The sequence below is a fragment of the Hemitrygon akajei genome, chromosome 17 (genome assembly GCF_048418815.1).
Source record: "Hemitrygon akajei chromosome 17, sHemAka1.3, whole genome shotgun sequence".
In the NCBI taxonomy this organism is placed as follows: Eukaryota; Metazoa; Chordata; class Chondrichthyes; order Myliobatiformes; family Dasyatidae; genus Hemitrygon; species Hemitrygon akajei.
This window is the reverse complement of record NC_133140.1, coordinates 67,261,162-67,283,931: the sequence shown is the minus strand read 5'-3', so window position 1 is coordinate 67,283,931 and position 22,770 is coordinate 67,261,162. Positions and strand designations below refer to the sequence as shown.

The window sequence follows — 22,770 nt, the reverse complement described above, 5'->3', positions numbered from 1 at the left end:
GCAGTGCAGTTTCCGTACCATACAGTGATGCAGCATGTTAGGATGCTCTCCACAGAGTATCTGTAGGCTGTGTGTATGGGTATGCAAAATCCAGCTCTCTTCAGCCTCCTTAGTGAGCTTTCTTGATTGTTAGGATTGGAGACCAGGACACAGACACACAGTTTGTGTTAATAGTCTTGCATTAGTAAGAAATTTGATATCTACTTGTGTGGAATTTGACTTGCAATGTAGTCCTGCCTGGACTCCCTTACCTGCTGTCTCTGAACTTGTTCAAAACTCTGCTGTAGGTGCTTTAATTTAGACCAGATACTGTGGGCTTCAATTGATACTTAGTTAGTTTTAAAAAAAACTTCTCTCCAAAACAGGCATAAGGGCCCAATTTCTTTTTATTCCTTAGTTTTCAGTCACTGGGTAAATTATTAAAAGAAATCTTAAATGTACCTCATTTGTTCAGTTTTTGACTTTTACAGTTACAATGTAAGCTATAATATCTTCAGCTCCAACAGAAAACAAAAGAAAACAGAAACTGCAGATATCAACTTTCCCAACAAGTGCGGTGTGATTGTTTTGCTATATCCTAAACCAGGGGTGGGCAAACTTTTTGACTTGTGGGCCACAAAGGGTTCTAAAATTTGACAGGGGGGCCGGACCAGGAGCAGATGGACGGAGTGTTTTGGTAATACACCTCATAAGAGAAAATAAAATATCATGGGATATGTAGAAAACATGTGCTTTAATTTCAATTGAAAATGAACAAATGCATTACAACAAAATATCTGTCTTTGAAGTCCCATGGTATTTAGCTATTTATTGAAATGACTTTTAAAACACTGAAAATTAAATGAATAAAATACAGCTTTTTTTTAATAGTAACAGTTATTATTTTAAAGCACTGAAAATTCTGTTATCCTTCAAGATATTATCATCATCACTCTCCTCCTGACTGTCTTTATTTCAAAAACGGTAGGAGATGCAGGTCTACTTGTCCTGCTCCTTCTTATTCAATTGACCCCTCTGCCAAAACTCAACAACGACCAGCACAAGGACAGAACAGTGACAGCGCGCCAGTGTGCGGAGCGCGTTATTTGATCTGGAGCGCATTTTTTATTTTGAGAACGTACGTGCACCTGCGCACTATTCATGTCCATCACTTAACAGAAATGACATGTAACATGTAAGGCTTATTGAAAAAAATATTTTCAAATGCATTTTTTACATAACACAACGAAGAAACTTATTTTTAATTTCAGTGGGAACAGTGTTGTTGGTCTCCCTTTTTAGCCAGCGCATCAAAGTCTGGATTTAGTTTTGTTGTGGCGATTCTCAGGATGGATCTGAGGTGTTAACAAGGTTTATTAATATAATTTCATCAAGTTCTGCGGGCCGGATTAAAAAGCTTAACGGGCCGCATATGGCCCGTGGGCCGTAGTTTGCCCATGCCTGTCCTAAACCTTTCCTTCTTCTTTCAACTCTTCTTTATAACTACTTTGAGTTTGTGTCACTTCCTTTTAACTTGTTTTGTCTACTTAACCATTTTAATGCCGTTTTCTGACTGTTAAATAATCTTACATCAATGTTTATTCCAAATGCCAGGTTGCTGATTAACTACCCTTGCTTAAAGGAAGCAAACCGAATCCATTTACAACCAAGAATTACTTCCTTTAATCCGCAAAGCGTTCCAACGTACTTCTCAGAAGCAACTAAATAAAAGCTGAGTCCATGGCATGTAAAGAGATGTCAGTCTATGAGATAGTTTACAGCAAGAAATGAATTGAGTAGGGACCTCAGCCACTAAGCATAAGGTGACTATTTGTAAGTAATTAAAATAGGCACTGCAGAAGGCTTTGTTTCACCTGCATACAGATATCTTGCAGACTTTTAGATGAAATAAAGGACAGCCAACATCATGGGGGGGATTTGAAAATCAGGAACACAAAATGCTGGAGGTACTTAGCAGGTCAGGTAGCATCTATGGAAAGGAGTAAAGGGTTGATACTTCGGGCTGAGACCTTTGAGTGGCTCTTTAGGTCTGTGTGCACTTGGCTGTCTTGGTAGCATAGCGCTTAGCATAACACTATTATAGCACCAATGACCCACATTCAATTCCAGCACTACCTATAAGGTGTTTCTACATTCTTCCTGTGACTGCATGGGTTTCCTCTGCGTGCTCCAGTTTCTTCCCACATTCCAAAGATGTTTGAGTGAGTAAATAAATTGGACACATTGGTGTAATTTAAGTTGGAAGGGGCTGTTACCATTCTGTATCTCTAAATAAAAACACTTCAGTTATGTAAGGCAGCCCAGGGGTTTTTATTTTCAGTAAGATGGTGGTGTGTTCGGACACAGTGGCCTTTTGGGGGCCAACCAAAGGTGTATTTTGTCTTTCTTAAATGTCTATTTTTATGATCACCAGATAATGCTGGACATTAATATAACAATTAACAATTACAGCATGGAAACAGGCCATCTCAGCCCTTCTAGTCCGTGCCGAACGCTTACTCTCACCTAGTCCCACTGACCTGCACTCAGCCCATAACCCTCCATTCCTTTCCTGTCCATATACATATCCAATTTTTTTAAATGACAATATCGAACCTGCCTCTACCACTTCTACTGGAAGCCCGTTCCACACAGCTACCACTCTGAGTAAAGAAGTTCCACCTCGTGTTATCCCTAAGCTTTTGCCCCCTAACTCTCAACTCATGTCCTCTTGTTTGAATCTCCCCTACTCTCAAAGGAAAAAGCCTATCCACGTCAACTCTATCTATCCCCTTCATAATTTTAAATACCTCTATCAGGTCCCCCCTCAACCTTCTATGCTCCAAAGAATAAAGACCTAACTTGTTCAACCTTTCTCTGTAACTTAGGTGCTGAAACCCAGGTAACATTCTAGTAAATCACCTCTGTGCTCTTTCTATTTTGTTGACATCTTTCCTATAATTCGGTGACCAAAACTGTACACAATACTCCAAATTTGGCCTAACCAATGCCTTGTATAATTTTAACATTACATCTGAACTCCTATACTCAATGCTCTGATTTATAAAGGCCAGTATACCAAAAGTTTTCTTCACCACCCTATTCACATGAAATTCCACCTTCAGGGCAATATGCACCATTATTCCTAGATCACTCTGTTCTACTGCATTCCTACCATTTACCATGTATGTCCTATTTTGATTAGTCCTACCAAAATGTAGCACCTCACACTTATCAGCATTAAACTCCATCTGCCATCTTTCAGCCCACTCTTCTAACTGGCCTAAATCTCTCTGCAAGCTTTGAAAACCTATTCATTATCCACAACACCACCTATCTTAGCATCATCTGCATACTTACTAATCCGACTTACCACCCCATCATCCAGATCATTAATGTATATGACAAACAACATTGGACCCAGTACAGATCCCTGAGGCACACCACTAGTCACCAGCCTCCAACCTAACAAACAGTTATCCACCACTACTCTCTGGCATCTCCCATCCAGCCACTGTTGAATCCATTTTACTACTTCAATATTAATACCCAACTATTGAACCTTCCATGTGGAACCTTGTCAAAAGCCTTACTGAAGTCCATATAGACAACATCCACTGCTTTACCCTCGTCAACTTTCCTAGTAACCTCTTCAAAAAATTCAATAAGATTTATCAAACATGACCTTCCACGCACAAATCCATGTTGACTGTTCCTAATCAGACCCTGTCTATCCAGATAATTATATATACCATCTCTAAGAATACTTTCCATTAATTTACCCACCAATGACGTCAAACTTACAGGCCTATAATTGCTAGGTTTACTCTTAGAACCTTTTTTAAACAATGGAACAACATGAGCAATACGCCAATCCTCCGGCACCATCCCCATTTCTAATAACATTTGAAATATTTCTGTCAGAGCCCCTGCTATTTCTACACTAACTTCCCTCAGGGTCCTAGGGAATATCCTGTCAGGACCCGGAGACTTATCCACTTTTATATTCTTTAAAAGTGCCAGTACTTCCTCTTCTTTAATCATCATAGTTTCCATAACTACCCTACTTGTTTCGCTTACCTTACACAACTCAATAACTGAAAGTATTGCAGAACTACCAAATCAGCGAGCTGCTTATTGGCAGAGGAGCTGGACTTGGTGTGAACCTTGTTACTACCTGCTACAGAGAGGCATCGGAGTCGGTGGGCAGTCTAACAGTGAGTGATCGCCTTGGTGGGAACCTTGTTACTACCTGCTACAGAGAGGCATCGGAGTCGGTGGGCAGTCTAACAGTGAGTGATCGCCTTGGTGGGAACCTTGTTACTATCTGCTACAGAGAGGCATCGGAGTCGGTGGGCAGTCTAACAGTGAGTGATCGCCTTGGTGGGAACCTTGTTACTACCTGCTACAGAGAGGCATCGGAGTCGGTGGGCAGTCTAACAGTGAGTGATCGCCTTGGTGGGAACCTTGTTACTACCTGCTACAGAGAGGCATCGGAGTCGGTGGGCAGTCTAACAGTGAGTGATCGCCTTGGTGGGAACCTTGTTACTACCTGCTACAGAGAGGCATCGGAGTCGGTGGGCAGTCTAACAGTGAGTGATCGCCTTGGTGGGAACCTTGTTACTACCTGCTACAGAGAGGCATCGGAGTCGGTGGGCAGTCTAACAGTGAGTGATCGCCTTGGTGGGAACCTTGTTACTACCTGCTACAGAGAGGCATCGGAGTCGGTGGGCAGTCTAACAGTGAGTGATCGCCTTGGACGTTCTGTTGTAATTGCAAGACCCTGTCGGACACTGGAAATGTAAAATACTACAAGTCTGCTTCCCTTGTTTATTGGAAAGAGAGGCAACAGGGGAGCTGCATGGCCTTGTCTGGGCCTCAAGCTGCTGGCTTTCCTAGTGCAACAGTCCAGGAGAGGAGACACTGGAGGCAGTGTCGCTCGGTGTCCGTGGTGACTGGTGACCAACCCCTCCCATCATCACTGCTATTTAGTGTTCACTTGGTGAAAGATAAGCCGGATTGTGTGTGGTTATCCACGGACTGCAGAGAACCACTTGTTCTTGCTGATAACACCTATGCACCATCAATTAACAGAACATGTCACTCAGGGACTTGGGCTATATATTTTTTCGTGTGACTCAATGCCTACTTGCTACCTTATACGTGCTATTTGTGCCTTGTGCTGTGTATGACCATTGGTACTGTGCTTTGCACCTTTGCCCCTTACGAATACTGTTTTGTTCGGCTGTATTCATATATGGTAGTGGTGGCGCGTGGATAAGGCATTGGACTAGTAATCTGAAGGTCACTGGTTCGAGCCTCAGCTGAGGCAGCGTGTTGTGTCCTTGAGCAAGGCACTTTAACAACACATTGCTCTGCGACATCACCGGTGCCAAGCTGCTTGGGTCCTAGTGCCCTTCTCTTGGACAACATCGGTGGCATGGAGAGGGGAAGGCTTGCAGCTTGGGCAACTGCCAGACTCCCATACAACCCTGCCCAGGCCTGTGCCCTGGAAACCTTCCAAGGAGCAAATCCATGGTCTCACGAGACAAACGGATGCCTATCTATATTTATGTATTGTTGGATAGTAATTATACTTGAACTTGTCCCAGCTGTGTTGTCAGGAATAGCTCTCTATTTCACTTCCCATAAGCAAACCATCCATTTCTGTTGACAGACACATTAGAGTTTTCAGTCATGGTATTACTGTTCATCTGAGCAAATAATTCTCAACTCGCTGTGATTAACTTCATGGGAGATAAGATGCTCCTAAATGCAAGAACCTACTTTGCCAGTGTTGGTCCATTAAGAACACACACAAAATGCTGGAGAAACTTGTGAGTCCTCCTTCATCAGGAGCTCTCGACCTGAAACGTCAACTGTTAATTCCTCTCCATCAGTGCTGCTTGACTTCCTCCAGCATTTTGTGTCTGTTTCTAAGATTTCCAGCATCTGCAAAATCTTGTGTTTTGGTCCATCAAGAGTTCTCCTGCCTCCAGTAATTCTTAAGCATTTCCTTTTTGCAGTCTATTTGCCATTAGCTGATGAGATTTTCCAATGCTAGAGATCCATGTGCTATATACCAGGGACAACCAGTCCTACCTGTATTCTCACTTCTCACATGCAATGAGGCTGGAGATTCCTTCTCTGACTTTAGTCTTATTACAACAGGAAATTCCTTTCGATCACGGATCCCCAACCATTTTTATGCCATGCACAAATACCACTGAGAAGGGGGTTGTGACCCTGGCTAATCAAGAACCTACCTCTGCCTTAAATACACCCAATGACTTGGCCTCCACAGCCACTCGTGGCAACGGATTCCACAGATTTACCACTGTCTGACTAAAGTAATTTCTCTGCATCTCAGTTCTAAAAGGACGTCCTTCAATCCTCAAGTTGTGCCCTCTTGTTCTAGAATCCCCTACCAAGGGAAATAACTTTGCCATATCTAATCTGTTCAGGTCTTTTAACATTCGGAATGTTTCTATGAGATGCCCCCCTCATTCTCCTGAACACCAAGGAATACAGCCCAAGAGCTGCCAGACGTTCCTCATACGGTAACCCTTTCATTCCAGGAATCATTGTCATGAAATAAGATGATCTATGTGCATATAACAGAAACACTGGATAACACTGGCCTTCAATATACAGTATAATTCACCAGATAACGATAACTGGGAACATCATACAACCTACTTCAACTCATTCGTTTAGACTATATGGTCCTCCAGTTTCAGTACCCACGTGTTAATGCCGGTGAAGACAAATTTTAGGGTTATGTACTGTGTATATACTTTAATAATAAATATACCTTGAACCGTAAACAGTTCTAGCATTGCTTATTTTTAATTTTTATTTAAACCATCTCTACATTAAAAGTCCATTGATCTGTTTCTTTATTTAGGTTCCACAAATATTTCTGTAGCATCCGAGTTGTCCCCTCTGATATCATTGCTCCTCTTCCTCTTGGTTTGATATTGTCAGCAATTCCGACCACTTCACAGTGAGGTTTTCATATGGACTATGAAATGACCATAGCTGTGCATGAACAGCCAGATGCATCTTAATGTGCCTTATAAATATATCTACTTCATGTAAAGGTAGAAATAGTCACTTATTGAATGCTGCAGTTCAAAATTGTACATCAAACTCTAAGAGTGTTTATGATTGGGAAAGGATATATCTCTAAACACGAGACCCAGACAAGCCAGTGCACTGCATTCTCTAACCTTGAATACAATGTTTGCACTCTAGTGGTGACATTGACAATTTAAATGATAAATGATATTTACATTACATTTCTAAAGCTCATGTATAATGAAATTACAATGGCTTTTTTAAAACAGAATTAACTTGAGTGATGCTATTAAATTTTAATTGTTCCGTTTAGAAATTAATTAATATTTCAACGTCAATACAAATGTTAACAAAGGCAAAATGAAGTACATCCCATTACTGAGGTACTGAAGCTAAACTACACTCAGTGGCCACTTTATAAGGTACAGCCGCTCATTATGGCAAATATTTATTCAGCCAATCATGTGACAGCAACTTAATGCATAAAAGCATGCAGACATGGTCAAGAGGTTCAATTGTCAATTGTTGTTCAGACCAAACAACGGAATGGGGAAGAAATGTGATCTAAGTGACTTTGATGGTGGAATGACTGTTGACCACTGGTGCCAGATGGAATGGTTTGAGTATCTCAGAAACTGCTGATCCCCTGGGATTTTCCCACACAACAGTCTCTAGAGTTTACAGAGAATGGTACGAAAACTAAAAAAAAACATCCAGTCAGTGGCAGCTCTGTGGGTGAAAACACCTTGTTAATGAGAGAGATCAGAGGAGAATGGCCAGACTGGTTCATAGGTGACAGTATCTCAAATAACCATGCAGTTATTTCAGCAGTGGTGTGCAGAAGAGCAACTCTGAATACACAACCCATCATGCCTTGAAGTGGATGGGCGACAGCAGCAGAAGACCACAAATACACACGCAGTGTATATTGGCTTCTTGTAAAGGTAGAAATGGTCATTACTTAATACTGCAGTTCAAAATTGTCCATCAAACTGTAAGAGTGTTTGTGATTGAAAGGATAGATCCCTAAGGTTCACCAGATTGATTCCTGGGATGGCAGAACTTTCATATGAAGAAAGACTGGATCGACTAGGCTTATACTCACTGGAATTTAGAAGATTGAGGGGGGATCTTATTGAAACGTATAAAATTCTAAAGGGATTGGACAGGCTAGATGCAGGAAGATTGTTTCCGATGTTGGGGAAGTCCAGAATGAGAGGTCACAGTTTAAGGATAAAGGGGAAGCCTTTTAGGACCGAGATGAGGAAAAACTTCTTCACACAGAGAGTGGTGAATCTGTGGAATTCTCTGCCACAGGAAACAGTTGAGGCCGGTTCATTGGCTATATTTAAGAGGAAGTTAGATATGACCCTTTTGGCTAAAGGGATCGGGGGTATGAAGAGAAAGCAGGTACAGGGTTCTGAGTTGGATGATCAGCCATGATCATACTGAATGGCGGTGCAGGCTCGAAGGGCCAAATGGCCTACTCCTGCACCTATTTTCTATGTTTCTATGTTTCTAAACATGAGACCCTGACAAGCTAGTGCACTGCATTCTCTAACCTTGAATACAACGTTTGCACTCCAGTGATGACCGATTGACAATTTAAATGATAAATGATACGTTTTTGCATTATATATCTGAAGCTCATGGATAATGAAATTACAATGGCTTCTTTGGAACTGAATTAATTAGTATGATGCAATTAAATATTAATTATTTTATTTTCAAATTAATTAACATTTTCTACTTCATTTTGCCTTTATTAACATTCATATTGAAGGACATCCCACGACTAAGGTACTGACACCAAACAATATTAAAACTAATGTGTTTAGAGTTTCTCTTCCAGTCTCACACAGAATATAGATTTTTCTTCAAAGTTACGTTCAAAATAAATGAATATTTGTATGAAGTTACACACAGCTATGAAATATTTTTAGACTAAATGGAAATTTTCATGATTTATCTGCTTCCATAAACACATTCTTGCATTTAATCAGAATCGAAATGAATGACTAGAAGTATGTATTATTCATAAAAGTACAGAAAAGTCCTGTAATCAAAAATGAAGCTCTATCATTGCATACTGCCGCTAGTTTGAAAGTGCAAAACTGAATAAAAGGTGTACACTATGTTTAAAAACAGTCTTGCATTTTTGTGTTTTAACACTGAGATCTGTTGTCCACTCTTGAGAGCTATACAAACTAAATTAACAGGATTGACATTTTACTTTAATGAAAGGACAATAGTAAACTAATGTTCCCCCCCCCCTCACAAGACACTAGCAGCTTTTCTGGAACTATCACTTCTGTTGAACATGATCCCACACAGGAACAGCATACAACCTTATGCTCTTTACAAATGCTATTTCATGTTGTAGGGAAACTTACCGGCATGAATTTCTTATTTAATGAAACCTGCAAAATGATCGCAATGGCACAGGCAATAATGATTTTAGGGGAAAATAACATAAAAGTGCAGAATTCTTACAGCAATGGAGGCCAATTGATATGTCTAGTCACAGCAGCTACCTTTGAAACACTCCATTTAGTCCCACTTTGTCTAAAATCCTATAAATCATTTTCTATCAAGTGGCTATCCAATTTCCTTCTCAAAGCCCTGACAGAATGTTTCCATCACCTTACATACACTGACTTCCAAACCATCACTACTGTATGCAAAAATGATTTATCTTTCCTTACATACTCCTTTGCTCCTTTACCCTTCACTTTAAACCTGCGTTTCCTGATCTCTGAACCATCTATTAATAGGAAGAGCTTTTCTCATCTATTCAATCATTGGAGCTTGACCCATATAAATGATCATCGCCTTTCATTCTGCATGAACAATGCTGAAGAGATAGCTTTATTCTTCAATTCATCTCCACTTAAAGTGATTCTAACTTATAATAGGTATCTATTTGCAATTGTCCTTTTGGAACAATTTTGTCAGTATTCACACACATCCTGTTTCCTTCATAAAGGATACTTAGTTTCATCCCCATTACAGCAACGTGGTAGCACAGTGGTTGACATAATGCTTTACAACGCAGCTAACTGCTGTCTGTAAGGAACTTGTCTGTCCTCCCTGTGACTATTTAGAATTCCTCTAGGTGCTCTGGTTTCCTCCCACATTTGGAAAGACCTACATTTAGGGTTAGTGAATTGTTGGGTATGCTATTTTGGTACCAGAAATGTAGTGGCACTTGCAGGCTGCCCAACACTATTCCCACTGATTTGATTTGACACAAACGACACACTTCACTGCCTTTTTAAATTGCAATGCCTAGCTTCCTCAGCATATTATCTACAGAAACCTCATCCGTGCCTCTAACACCTCCCAGCTAGGCTATTCCAAAGCATTCATGCAGCGCCTCTCACCTTGGGCTCTTTTGATACTCTGCAGCTTGCGTTAATTAGTACTAAGACCCCCGTCACCCATTTTCTACATTTCCCCCCCACAAGGCCTCTCTGCTGTAATTTCAGAATCAGAATTATTATCACAGACATGTGACATAAAATTTGTTAACTTAGCAGCAGCAGTTCAATGTAGTACATAATATAAATAACATAATAATGAGTAAATCAATTACAGTATATGTATATTGAATAGATTAAGAATTGTGCAAAAATAAAACAGGAATACAATATATTAAAAAAGTGAGATAGTGTCCAAGGATTCAATGTCCATAAAGGAATTGGATGGCAGAGGGAAAGAAGCTGTTCCTGAATTGCTGAGTGTGTGCCTTCAGGCTTCTGTACCTCCTGCCTGATGGTAAAAGTGAGAAAAGGGCATGCTCTGGGTGCAGGAATTTCTTGTGATATCCCACAAAATCCATCACCTTGTTCTGGATACTTATCACTTATGAACAAATTCTGCCTGATTATGCTGCTGTGAAGCACCTTGGGGCATCTTATAACGTTATAAGACTATAAGATACAAGAGCAGAATTAGGCCATTTGGCCCATCACGCTATGTTCACATCTTATCAATGGTTTTTTTAAAAACCCAGTCACATCCCCCATCCAATTCTCTGGATGAAAAATATTCTCTAATTCTTCTACTGATTATGTCACATGTGTAGATCCTTAATTATTGATCTCTTGGCTGGCTAAGTAGTTTATAATTACGTAACCTCTGTTAACCTACCCGGTTCTCCTCCAAACTTTAATCTATGTTCTCATGATATCATTACAAATCTTCACATCTATCTTCAGTTGCAAAGCATTCCTACTGATTTCTATCATTCTTTCTGTCGTATGAAATGTGATTCTGGCCGAGTGAATTATCAAAAGCTAACAAACTGCATGCACGTCCCATCTCATGCATTAGCATCAAGTCAAAAGAAACAATACACTTTTGGCCAGAATGCCACAGATCTGGAATTTAAATTGGATATGGTTAATTGACATCGGGACCCATACATTTTGGCCCAAATAGCTGAAGTTTCATGGAAACAATTAAAAAGGCATAAAAAAGACAACTACCATTTAACTAATTAAAAATGTGTTTAAATAAAATACAGAACAAATTACAACACTACCAATACCACTACAGTACTATAAAACTGTGTATTAGTCCCTAATAGTTATCAATGGAGTGTGGGGAGTCCAGGGGGAGGGGTAGCTCCTGTGCTGAAGTAGCCTGTCTTTTCTGTTCTGGGGCAGCTCATTCACTTGTGGGCTCCATCGGACATTCAGCTCTCACCTGTGGCTTCAAACACCTGTTTGCAAGTAACAGCAATCACAACGCTTCAACAGGCAGGCGAAACCAGGTGACGGCAGCCGGCAGCCTCATAACTTGGTGAGATAAAAGTATGCAACTGCAACAGCTTTTGCAATAAAAACAACTCTCCCCCGCAGGTTTCACGTCATTGTCAGACAAAACGGATAACCAACCATAGTTATCGATGGAGGAATTCATCTAATGCATGCTGCCGTGTTCTTTTGATTGACTCTAAATGAAAGAATTCAGTGCAGACACCTAGTACAGGTAATGGACTAGTTTTCGAAGACCGCATCCTCAAAATCATTTTCATTGTAACATACAAGATGATTATGATACTTTCAAATTATTCATAGTTCCTAACTTAATGAAGTACTGAAATCATTTCATTTTTGCTCCCGGCCATTTCTGGCATCTTCAAGCCTGAATGCTTGAAATCGCAGTGAGCAAAACAGTTCTGAATTGTCTTTCTGCTTACTTCTCACCAACTATCAGTGACAGACATCACTGTTTTTGAAAACAGACACATGCAACTAACGCTATTTAAAGCTTTCACTCTGAGCATGGTGTAATGTCCGATGGCCACACAAGTGCACGTGAGAGATGCTGATTAGAAACAGTTCAGCAACAATCTCCTGTCTCACTTCAGTAGCATAATGTCCCAAATAAATGAAGAAAATCTCAGCTATTTTGTCATTTCATTTTTGTTTCTTAAAAGTTGTCCCATATAAGCAGCTGTCCCGATTAACCGATGGCCTAATTAATCAGAATCTATTAATATTGCACTTTAATTCTGTGCAATTCTGAACAGGGAGAGATTTTAACACACACAACTCAAACAGATTTTAAAAAGCATTTTACACTGTTTTAACAAGTTCATGAAAATGTGTAACAGCTTCTCTTCATTGGAAAGTAAAATGACAGTTAATTATTCATAATTATGGAGATATGATTATCAAAATGAGAGTTCAGACCTGTGAAAAGATGTATACTGGTGCTTATTCTGGACGATTGCTGTACATCACAGCACAAGTGTAACAAGGCCAGCATGGTGATTATCAAGACAATGCTTTGCCATACGAGGGTCACATCAAAATTTCTTCCAAACCTGTAGTAAAAAAAAATCAGTAATTTGCACCTGTTCCGCAACATTTTACCAAAATACAAATGCAAAATCGGTCACAAACAACAGAAAATCAGCAGATGTCAGAAATCCAAGCAACACACACAATATGTAGAGGAACTCAGTAGGCCTGGCAGCATCTATGGATAAGATGTTTTGGGCTGAGACCCTTCATCAGAGCTGGAGAAAGAGGGTGTAAGAGGGTGGGGGGGGGGGGAAGGGAGGAAGAAATACAAGGTAGTAGGTGATTGGTGAAACCAGGAGAGGGGAAAGGGTGAAGTAAAAAGCTGGAAAGTGGATTGGTGAAAGAGATACAGGGCTGGAGAAAGGGGAATCTCATAGCTGAGCACAGAAGGCCATGGGAGAAAGAAAGGGGGAGGAGCACCACAAGGTGTTGGGTAGGAAAGCAGATAAGAACGCTGAATAAGCAGAGAGAAATAGGAATGGTGAATGAGAGGGGAAGGCCATTACTGGAAGTTCAAGGAATCAATGTTAATGCCATAAGGTTGGAGGATATCTGTGAGTCTGTTGGGGGTCATCTGGTGCTCCCGGTTTAGCCTCCCGTACATTGGTGAGACCCAACATAGACTGGGAGACCACGTCACTGAGCACCTACGCTCCGCCCACCTGAAAAAGCGGGATCTCCCAGCGGCTACCCATTTTAATTCTACTTCCTCTTCCCATTCAGTCCATGGCCGCCTCTACTGCTGGGATGAGACCACATTCAGGTTGAACAAGCAACACCTTATATTCCGTCTGGTTAGCCTGCAAACCAATGGCACGAACACTGATTTCTCAAACTTCCAGTTATGGCACCCGCCCACCCAACATTCCCCATTCGCCTTATCTCCTTACCTGCCCATCACCTCCCTCTGGTGTTCCGACCCCTCCCCTTTCTTTCATGGCCTTCTGTCCTCTATCAGATTCCCCTTCCTTTTATCTCTTTTACTAATCTACTTCCCAGCTCTTTACTTCACCCCTCCCCCCACTCCCAGTTTCACCTTGTATTTCTTCTTTCCAAACTCACCCCCACCTCCTTATTCTGACTTCTCATCTTTTTTTCTCTAGTCCTGATGAAGGGTCTCAGCACAAAACATTGAATGTAAATTTGTTCTATGCTAGTCTGTCTAATTTATCCATTGACTAGCTAGCAAAAGAAAACATATAACTTGGGCATAATCTCACTCTATCTCGCTGTTCCTCGGGGTTAAGGATAATTTTCTTCCAAACCCATTCAGGTGGCAAATATGAGATCTGAGGACTCTGCTGGAGGTAGATCATGAGGTGCTGTCAGAGGTTGGAGTAGGGATCCAAATGCAGACCCTGTACTGTGCTCACAGTGATATTAATTGAGTAACAAATCCCAAGGTGCAAACAAAGTCAGCGTCAAAGTTCAGGCAGAGATCAAAACATCCAGAGAAATTCAAAAACCAGAATCAGGAAACAGGCAGAGTCAATATTCAGACAGACAGAGCACAGATACAAATGCTGGAAAGGCTCAGAAAAATTCACTGGCACAATCTGGCAACAAACAGCTTGCCACAGGACTGAAATACACTGAGCAATAAACAGAGAGGCAGATGATAGGTGGAGCACAATGAGACACAGGTGGCAGCAATACAGGTGATAATGAGAAGCAGATGAGAGACGGAGTACTCAGTAATACAGGGGCCGCAGCAGAGCAAGAGTGGGGACAGGAGTACATGGCAATACAAAACCACAGACTGACAGCTAGGAGGAAACATCCAAAAAGACAAAGTTCAGCTGGAGGTACTGCCAGGTGCTAATTGTGTGGGTTCAAGCATATTCTTTGCAAACATCACTTTGCTGAATTAGCCAACTTCAGCCTTAATGTGCGCGGGGCACACTAAAGACATCAATTTGAGAATCAAATCTACTAGACTCCTGGTTCATTGGTACTCAATAATATAATAAAAAAGATCTTTTCTGTCAAGGACATTAGGTGTTGGTTAATGACTTCTTGTGGCTGGAGAGCTTGTTGTCAGTTACTATTAAAGCTTATCTATTTATTCCTGTCACTTAGACAAATACCAGAGGCTATTCAACAACATGTGAACTGTATTCTATATGGAGTCAAACTTTCCAGAGGGGAGAATGATAAAGGTTGCCAGGAAGTAAAGTTGGCTTTAAATCACTGATAACATACTAATAAAGTGGTTGCTTTATTAGGTCCAACTGTATACCTACTCGTTAATGAAAATATGTAATCAGCCAATCATGTGGCAATAACTCTATGCACAGAAGCATGTAGATAGGGTCAAGATGTTCAGCTGTTGATCAGACCGGTGAAGAAATGAGACCTAAGTGACATTGACTATGATGTTATTGTTGATGCCATACAAAATGGTCTGAGTACTGTATCTCAGAATCTGCTGATCTCCTGGGATTTTCACGCACAACAGTCGCTACAGTTTTCAGAGAATGGTACGAGAAACAAAAGCAAAAACCTAGTGAGCAGCTGCTCTGTGGTCAAAAATACCTTGTTAATGACAGAAGTGAGGTGACAGTAACTCAAGTAAACAGGTGATATGCAGAAGAGCATCTCCGAATGCACAAAACCCCAAACCTTGAAATGGACGGGCTATAGCAGCAGCACATCATGAACATATGCCCAGTGGTCACTTAGATACAGGAGATACCTAATAAACTGACCACTGAGTGTACAGGTCTCTTTCCTTAAATAAGGCACTACAGCAAATTGTATAACTCACTGTTTCCTACTCTGTCAGTTAAACAGTAACAAGATACTATCTCATTACAGTTAGTTTTATGCCTTATGAATGTTGCAATTACAAATAAAAATAGTAATTAGAGAAGTAAAAGTGATCTTAACCAAATAACTAGATTTTTTTTTCTTTATAATACAAACATCTACTTCTGTCAAGCTCCTTCTAACAACATATTGTGAATAACATTGTAAAATTGATTCTGGCTTTATATGTAGTGTGGATAAGAGTTTACTACTTCAATTTATTTGAATGCTCTTTTTTTCCCCCAAAAGTGATTGATGTACGGTGATTGTATTTTGTTGTGTGCGCGCTTTGAGGCCCTCTGTCAGTTGGGGTCGACCATAGACGCTGCATCCTGGCTCTTTGAGAAGCAGGACAAATACAATCTGGAGAGCAAACTGTTGCCCATGCAGCAGGCTGCCCCCTCCACACAGCTGACGAACCCAAAGCAACGGCAGAGACCGAAACGGTTTGCACTAGCGGTATCGCAGGAATTTCCAGTCACCGTTGAACTCAATGTACCACTGCCTTAGGGACTCCAGCTCTGGATTTCTCCTTGGGGGTTTTACTCCTGAAGTGTGGCTATCGCCACAAGGTTACGAAGGTTTGAGATCAGAGTCTTCCTTCTCCAAGATGAGCTGCTAACCATGGCTGATGAGCCCTATCTGCCTAATCTGACTGGTTTGAAGGCGCCATTGATCCCTGCATGTCTCTGAGGCGTGGAAGGAAACCAGGGCGCAGAGAAGTTCATACAATTACAGGCAGAACATGCAAACTCCGCAGAGGTAGCACCAGAAATCAGGACTGAACAAAAAAAGCCAAAAAGGCACTGTATTTTTATTAATTGGAGGACACAGGCCATAAGAAATAGAACAAGTGAGCCATCCAGTCAGTTAAACCTCAGTGCTATTTTCCAGCATTTGGGTGACACAATGATGTTAGCAAGTTGAGCTGTGGTCTCACAATTCCAGCAACCCAAGTTAGTGGTGTTGTCGTAGTTTATAACAGCATATTGATGGGGTGCAGAGTTGTGCTGAGAAGTGGCAGATGGTTTAATCTGGAAAAGTGTGAAGCAATGCACTTTGGAAGGTCAAACTTGAATGCAGAGCACCGGGCTAATGGCAGGATTCTTAGTAGTGTCGAGGAACACAGGGATCTTGGGGTCCACGTTCATGGATCCCTCAAAGTTGCCGCAGAAATTAAGAAGGCATATGGTGTGTTGGCCTTCATTAGGCTGGGGACTGAGTTCAAGAGCCATGAAGTAATGCTGCAGCTCTATAAAACTCTGGATAGACCATACTTGCCAAGTATTGTGTTCAGTTCTGATCGCCTCATTATAGGAAGAATGTGGAAGCTTCACAGAGAATGCAGAGGAGATTTACCAGGACGCTGCCTGGATTAGAGAACATATCTTATATGGAAAAGTTGACTGGGCCAGGGCTTGCCTCTGGGAGCAAAGGAGGATCAGGGGTGACAATAGAGGTGTATAGATAAGAGGCATTGATAGAGCGAACAGACAGCGCTTTTTAACCAGGATAGCAATGGCTAATGCAAGAAGGCATAATTTTAAGGTGATTGTAGTATTGAGGGTTGTTAGACCTAAGTTTTTTTACACAAAGAGTGCTCAGTGCATGGAATGCACTGGCACGGTTGATGATAGATGCAGACACATTAAGAATATTTGAGACTCTTAGGTAGGCACATGGAGGAAAGATAGAGGGCTACGTGGGAGGGAAGAGTTAGAATGACCTTGGAGTAAGTTAAAAGTTTGACACAACATTGTGGGCCGAATGATTCGTATTGTACTATATTGTTCTGTGTTCTAATCTCTGGTGTGGTGTGTGTGCTTTCCTCATTCTCCCTGTGACCATGGGTGTTTTCTCTAAGTGTTACCATGCCTTCTCATATGACCAGGATGTATACATTGGCAGATTAATTGGCCAGTGTAAATACCCACTGTGTGTGGGTGACTAGGAGTGATGGGAATGTGGGGAGAATTCAATAGTTTTGCATACCATTAATGTAAATGAATGCTTGTTGGTAGGAGAGAACTTGGTGGGTTTCCATGCTGAATGACTTTATAAATCTTTATTTAAAAAATTCATCTCTGTTTTGTATGAAGAGTTTAAGATGCTTAATTCCACGAACAAAAGGGAATATAAATTGTGAGGAAAAATATGCAGGAATTTGACATCTTTGACTTTGAAATAAACCAACTGAGACATGACTCTATTGCACGCAAGATATTAAATTATGTCACAAGATAAGTTCAGGAGCACAATTATGGTAACTCTATGAAGTAAATATGTGCAAATAGATCTATGTCAGTATATTTTTCAGCCACTGTAAGTGACTTATGAAATTAAGCTTTGGAAAGGGTAAGTGAAGTCAAAGCTTGGTATTATTTAAAATGTTGAGCATAAGACAATGATATTTTGTCTGAATGCATAAGTCAGTGGGAGGACTCAAAGGGCACATAACAATTTTAGAAAGAAAGAGGGAGTTGAGAGCAATCACTACTCTGAACTGATTCTAAAGCCTACAGGCATTCAAGGACTCTTTACAATTCATGTTCTCAGTATTTTGTTTATTTGCACATTTTGTCTTCTTTTGCACATGGTTGTTTATCAGTCTTTGTTTATGTAATCGATTTTCATAAATTCTATTATAATACTTTTCTCCTGGAAATGCCTGCAAGATAGTGAATCTCAAGGTATTATATGGTAACATATATGTACTTCGATAATAAACGTACTTTTAAGAAAGCATGGGTAATATCACGTGTGTGTGGCAAATGTGTGTCCATGTATATATGCTTGCTGACTATGTGCAACAGAAACAGAATCCAGTGCCCAATTGCCTTGGACCTCCTTACCTTTGGACCACGTCAACATTCAAGGTCCTCTGGTAATGTAAGCAATAGCCATCCATGTTAAGAGTGAATGCATACAGAATCTTTTATTCCTTGTAATGGGGGAAGAGGGTCAAATATATCTTAATCATGAGGAACTATCTAAGAACAAAGATTGGGTACCATCATCAAATCAAAAATACATCTCCAACATCTGTATTTCAAGGTGCACACAAGCATCACTAGGGTACCATGACAATTCAGCCCATCAACCATTTCTCTTTCCAGAGATGATGCCTCATCTGCTGAGTATTTTCGGCACATTATTTTTGTACAGACTTCTGTGCCTGCAATTCTTTTGGGTTTTTTTTTAATTAGGGCTTACTCTTGTTCTGACACAGAGAAGGGGTTGACATCTGGTGCTGAGACACCAGTAACTGCTGATATAGTACTGGAAACAGGAGCAAAAGAAATCAAACTGTTGAAGAAACTCAGAATCAGAGCATCCAGATGAAAAGACTTAACCCAAAATGGTAACTGTTCATTTCTCTCTACAGACGCTGCCTGACCTGCTGAGTTCCTCCAGCAGTTTGATTTTAGAAATCTGGGTTGATCAGCCATGGCCATTCTAAATGTAGGGTTGAGTGGGCTACTCCTGTTACTTCCTTCCTCCTTGTGTTCTTGTGTTAAAGATTAAAATGGTCCAAAAGACTTTCTTGATCTGAAATTATCATGTGATCAATCTTGCTCGCCCTCTATGACGACTCAACAGTCACTCCATACGAGTTGCTATCGTTGAATTTGAAGAACGCCAGTGGGACCAGGGTGCCGATAATGGAGAAAGCATGTCCTGGGCTGTACATGAACACAGAGATAAGTGAAGTCGAATTAAGTGAGCACTCACCAGAAGAAGAGGCGGAGGATATTCGCTACCAGCAGCACCAGGCACACGTGCGTGGAGAAGCCCTCGGTATTGCCACTTTTTTGGATCTCGCGGTATTGCGGGATGTAAGGAGCCGCGCCCCCGAACACCATGAAGAAGGTCGCGACCCAGGACAGGAAAGACCAGGCGAAATAACTCTGGGTCTCGTCATCAGCCATTGGCACACTCGAGAGAAACCTCAATCTAAATGCAGTCAATGCCAAACTGCTGGTATTTGGTGTTTGTCAAACACAAGTACGGGACATCATGATCAGGCGGGATACTCGCATAAAGTCACGGGCGTTTTCTGAGGCTCTTCTCTCTCCTCTGTACCAGGAAGTTTCGCTGCTGCTTCCTGATGATTAAGAAAACAGGAATTAAATCGATTTGTTCAAGTGATTTTTTTTCTGCATCTTGTTTCTCACTGGAGTTAGTTCAAACTGAGTTACCTTCCCACCACCCCCCCCCCCCCCCCCATCCGAGCATTGTCTAGTTCATTAGTGGGGAACTGCGATGGTTTTTGCTCTACAGTTAAACATTAAAAAGGATTTTGCAAAGTCCTACGTAACGTCTGGTTGGCAGGCGGATGAGTTGCCTGCAGAAGGCTCCGCCTTACATTAAGTACAGATCGGAGCCCTCTCAACAACACAAGATGAACAAATGCGAACGTGTATACCAAGCTAACCTTACCCTGCTGGGATGTATCCCGGAAACTATTTCAGCCTCAAACCGTGCAAAGAACGCACTTCCTGCAGAATGGTAATAGAATATTGCTGGCAGGACGCATACCCATCTTCACGAGGTCAGTGTCTGCTGTTACTGTAAACCTGTCACATCTGCTGCCCAGTCTTTGTTACAGCTCAATACGCGGATATTCACAACAGACTGTGTTTAGGGCGTTTTCACTTTGTCCTCACCGCTCCGTTTAGGTATGTTTTGATCGAGATACATACAGTACTGTCAAGCGCGCTGTTGGGCACACTTGCGTCACATTGTTTACATTTTCACCATTACACGGCCACAGGAACAGCCCGTTTGACACGTTTGCACTCGACAGCAGCCTCATCCTCCTATCTGATTTGGCAGAGTAACTGGTTCTGTTTTTGCTTAATGTGCTTATCCAGCCTATTTAACTATTCAACTCAGTCACTCCCTGCGCATAAGCATTCTCTCAAAACTCACAAAGTTTCTTATTCATACTTCTCTATGACGTAGAACGACATTTGGCCCATCAAGTCTATGTTGGCTCTCAGAACCATCCTCCCAATCCCATTCCCCTCTTATTCGCCTATCTCCTACACATATGTTGCTATTAACACCTTCCTGATTCTCCTACCAGCCACCCTTATATCAGGGATAATAGATTCAAGATTGTTTAGTGTCATTTCTAGTACACAAGTGTAAAGGAGAACGAAATAATTGTTACTCTGGATCTGACGCAGCACAAGAAAAAAAACGCGAGAAGATAAAGAACACAATAATATAAAGCACAATAAATATAACTAGATAAGGGGAGATTTGATGGAGGTATACAAAATTCTGAGGGTATAGATAGGAAAATGCAAGAAGGCTTTTTCCACTGAGGTTGGGGTAGGGACAACAAGCAGAGGTCATAGGGTAAGGCTAAAAGGTGAAAAGTTTAAAGGGAACATGAGGGGAAACTTCTTCATTCAGAGGGTCTTGAGAGTGTGGAATGAGCTGCCAGCGCAAGTGGGGCATGAAAACTCGATTTAACGTGTAAGAGAAGTTTGGATAGATAGCTGGATGGTAGGGGTATGGAGGGCTATGGTCCCAGTGCAGGTCGATGGGTCTAAGCAGATTAATTATTTTGGCACAGGCTAGATGGGCTAAAGAACCTGTTTCTGTGTTGTACTTTTCTATGAGTCTATAGCTTATATACATAGATTAATTGTATATGTATCTATAAAATGACGCGAGGTACAGGAGTGTCGGTACATAGGTGACTGACAGGAAATGATAAAACAATGACAGTTGGGGTGTGGAGGGGTGAGTTAGTGGCTGAGGGTTTTGACCAGCCTTACTGCTTGGGGAAGATAACTGTTTTTGAGTCTAGTGGTCCTGGTGTGGCTGCTACGGAGCCTCCTCCCTGATGGGAGTGGGACAAACAGTCCATGAGTGGTGTGGGTGAAATCACTAATGATATTTCTGTCACGTTCCTTGAAGATGGGTAGGTTGGTGTGGGTAATGCATTGGGCAGTTTTGACTACCCACTATAGAGTCTTCCTGTTCACCGTAGTGTAGTTTCTGTACCATGCAATGATGTAACCTATTAGGATGCTCTCTACTGCACATCTGTAGAATGACATGAGTATAGATGTACATAGTCCAGCTCTCCTCAGAAAGTAGAGGCATTAGTGAGCTTTGTGTAGGATGTGTTCTGGGACCATGAAAGGTTGCGTGAGATATGCACTCCTAGGAATTTGAAACTGCTTGCAGTTCCCATTGCTGTGCTGCCGATATAAAGAAGGGTGTGTGTGGTGTGAGTTCTCCTGAATTCGATAACCATCTCCTTTCTCTTGTGCCAGGAAGAGTTTATTTGCCTGGCACCACCCCTTCTTTGCAGGCCGTCTCATCGCCGCTGTTGATGAGCCCCACCACTGTTGTGCCATCAGTGAACTGAACAATGCGATTACTCGGGTGTTTGTCCATGCATTCGTGTATGAAGAGAGTGCACAACAAAGGGCTCAGCACACAACCCTGGGGGGCACCCATGTTGAGGATATTGGGGTAGGAGCAGCAGTTGTGCATGCTGACTATCTGAGGTCTGTTTGGTTTGGAAGACCCAACACCCAGTGGTGTATTCACACCAATAACTAAGAGTTTGTTCACCAAGGTCTGTGGGTTAATAGTGTTGAAAGCCAAAATGAAATGCAGAAGTAGTATTCTGACCTAAGTGCCCCTGTTTTCTAGATGGTGTTAGTATAATTGCAGTTGAACAGTAGCTAAGTGTATTGTCACCTGCTTGTACAACCAAACAGTACAATGCAACAGTAACCAGTTAAGCTAACAACCTTTATTCTTTGGGACGTGGGAAGAAACCAGAGCACCTGAGAAGGAAATGCAAATCTCACACACACAACACGGATTCAAACCTGCATCACTGGACTGCTGCCCAACCAGCACCGCTACCAATCTCATGCAATATCACATGATTTACATGATTTCTTAGGGACATGCGGAAACGCATTCAACAGTAACTTCCCATCATTATCATCAGTATGTGCCACGTCACATGACGCAGGCGATCATGGTCTATCCATGACAATGATTGCCCTTGGCAATTTTTTTCTACAGAAGCAGTTTGCCATTGCCTTCT

The 22,770-nt window shown here is 41.5% G+C and overlaps 1 protein-coding gene across 3 annotated transcripts in view; it reads right to left on the bottom strand.

The window, feature by feature from the left end:
* Positions 1 to 22,770, bottom strand: part of LOC140740802 (solute carrier family 66 member 2) — a 98,834-nt gene that overhangs the window by 65,936 nt on the left and 10,128 nt on the right. Inside the window, exons 1-3 of one of the 3 annotated variants that reach the window (XM_073070321.1) lie at positions 20,124 to 20,521; positions 19,416 to 19,788; positions 12,762 to 12,895 (exon numbers count right to left, since the gene is read on the bottom strand). In XM_073070321.1, coding sequence (XP_072926422.1) covers positions 12,762 to 12,895; positions 19,416 to 19,612 — 331 coding nt within the window. In that variant the 5' untranslated portion in view covers positions 19,613 to 19,788; positions 20,124 to 20,521. Of the gene's footprint in view, positions 1 to 12,761; positions 12,896 to 19,415; positions 19,789 to 20,123; positions 20,522 to 22,770 lie in introns of those variants that run through there. The other 2 variants (XM_073070323.1, XM_073070322.1) reach the window with 2 other exon arrangements.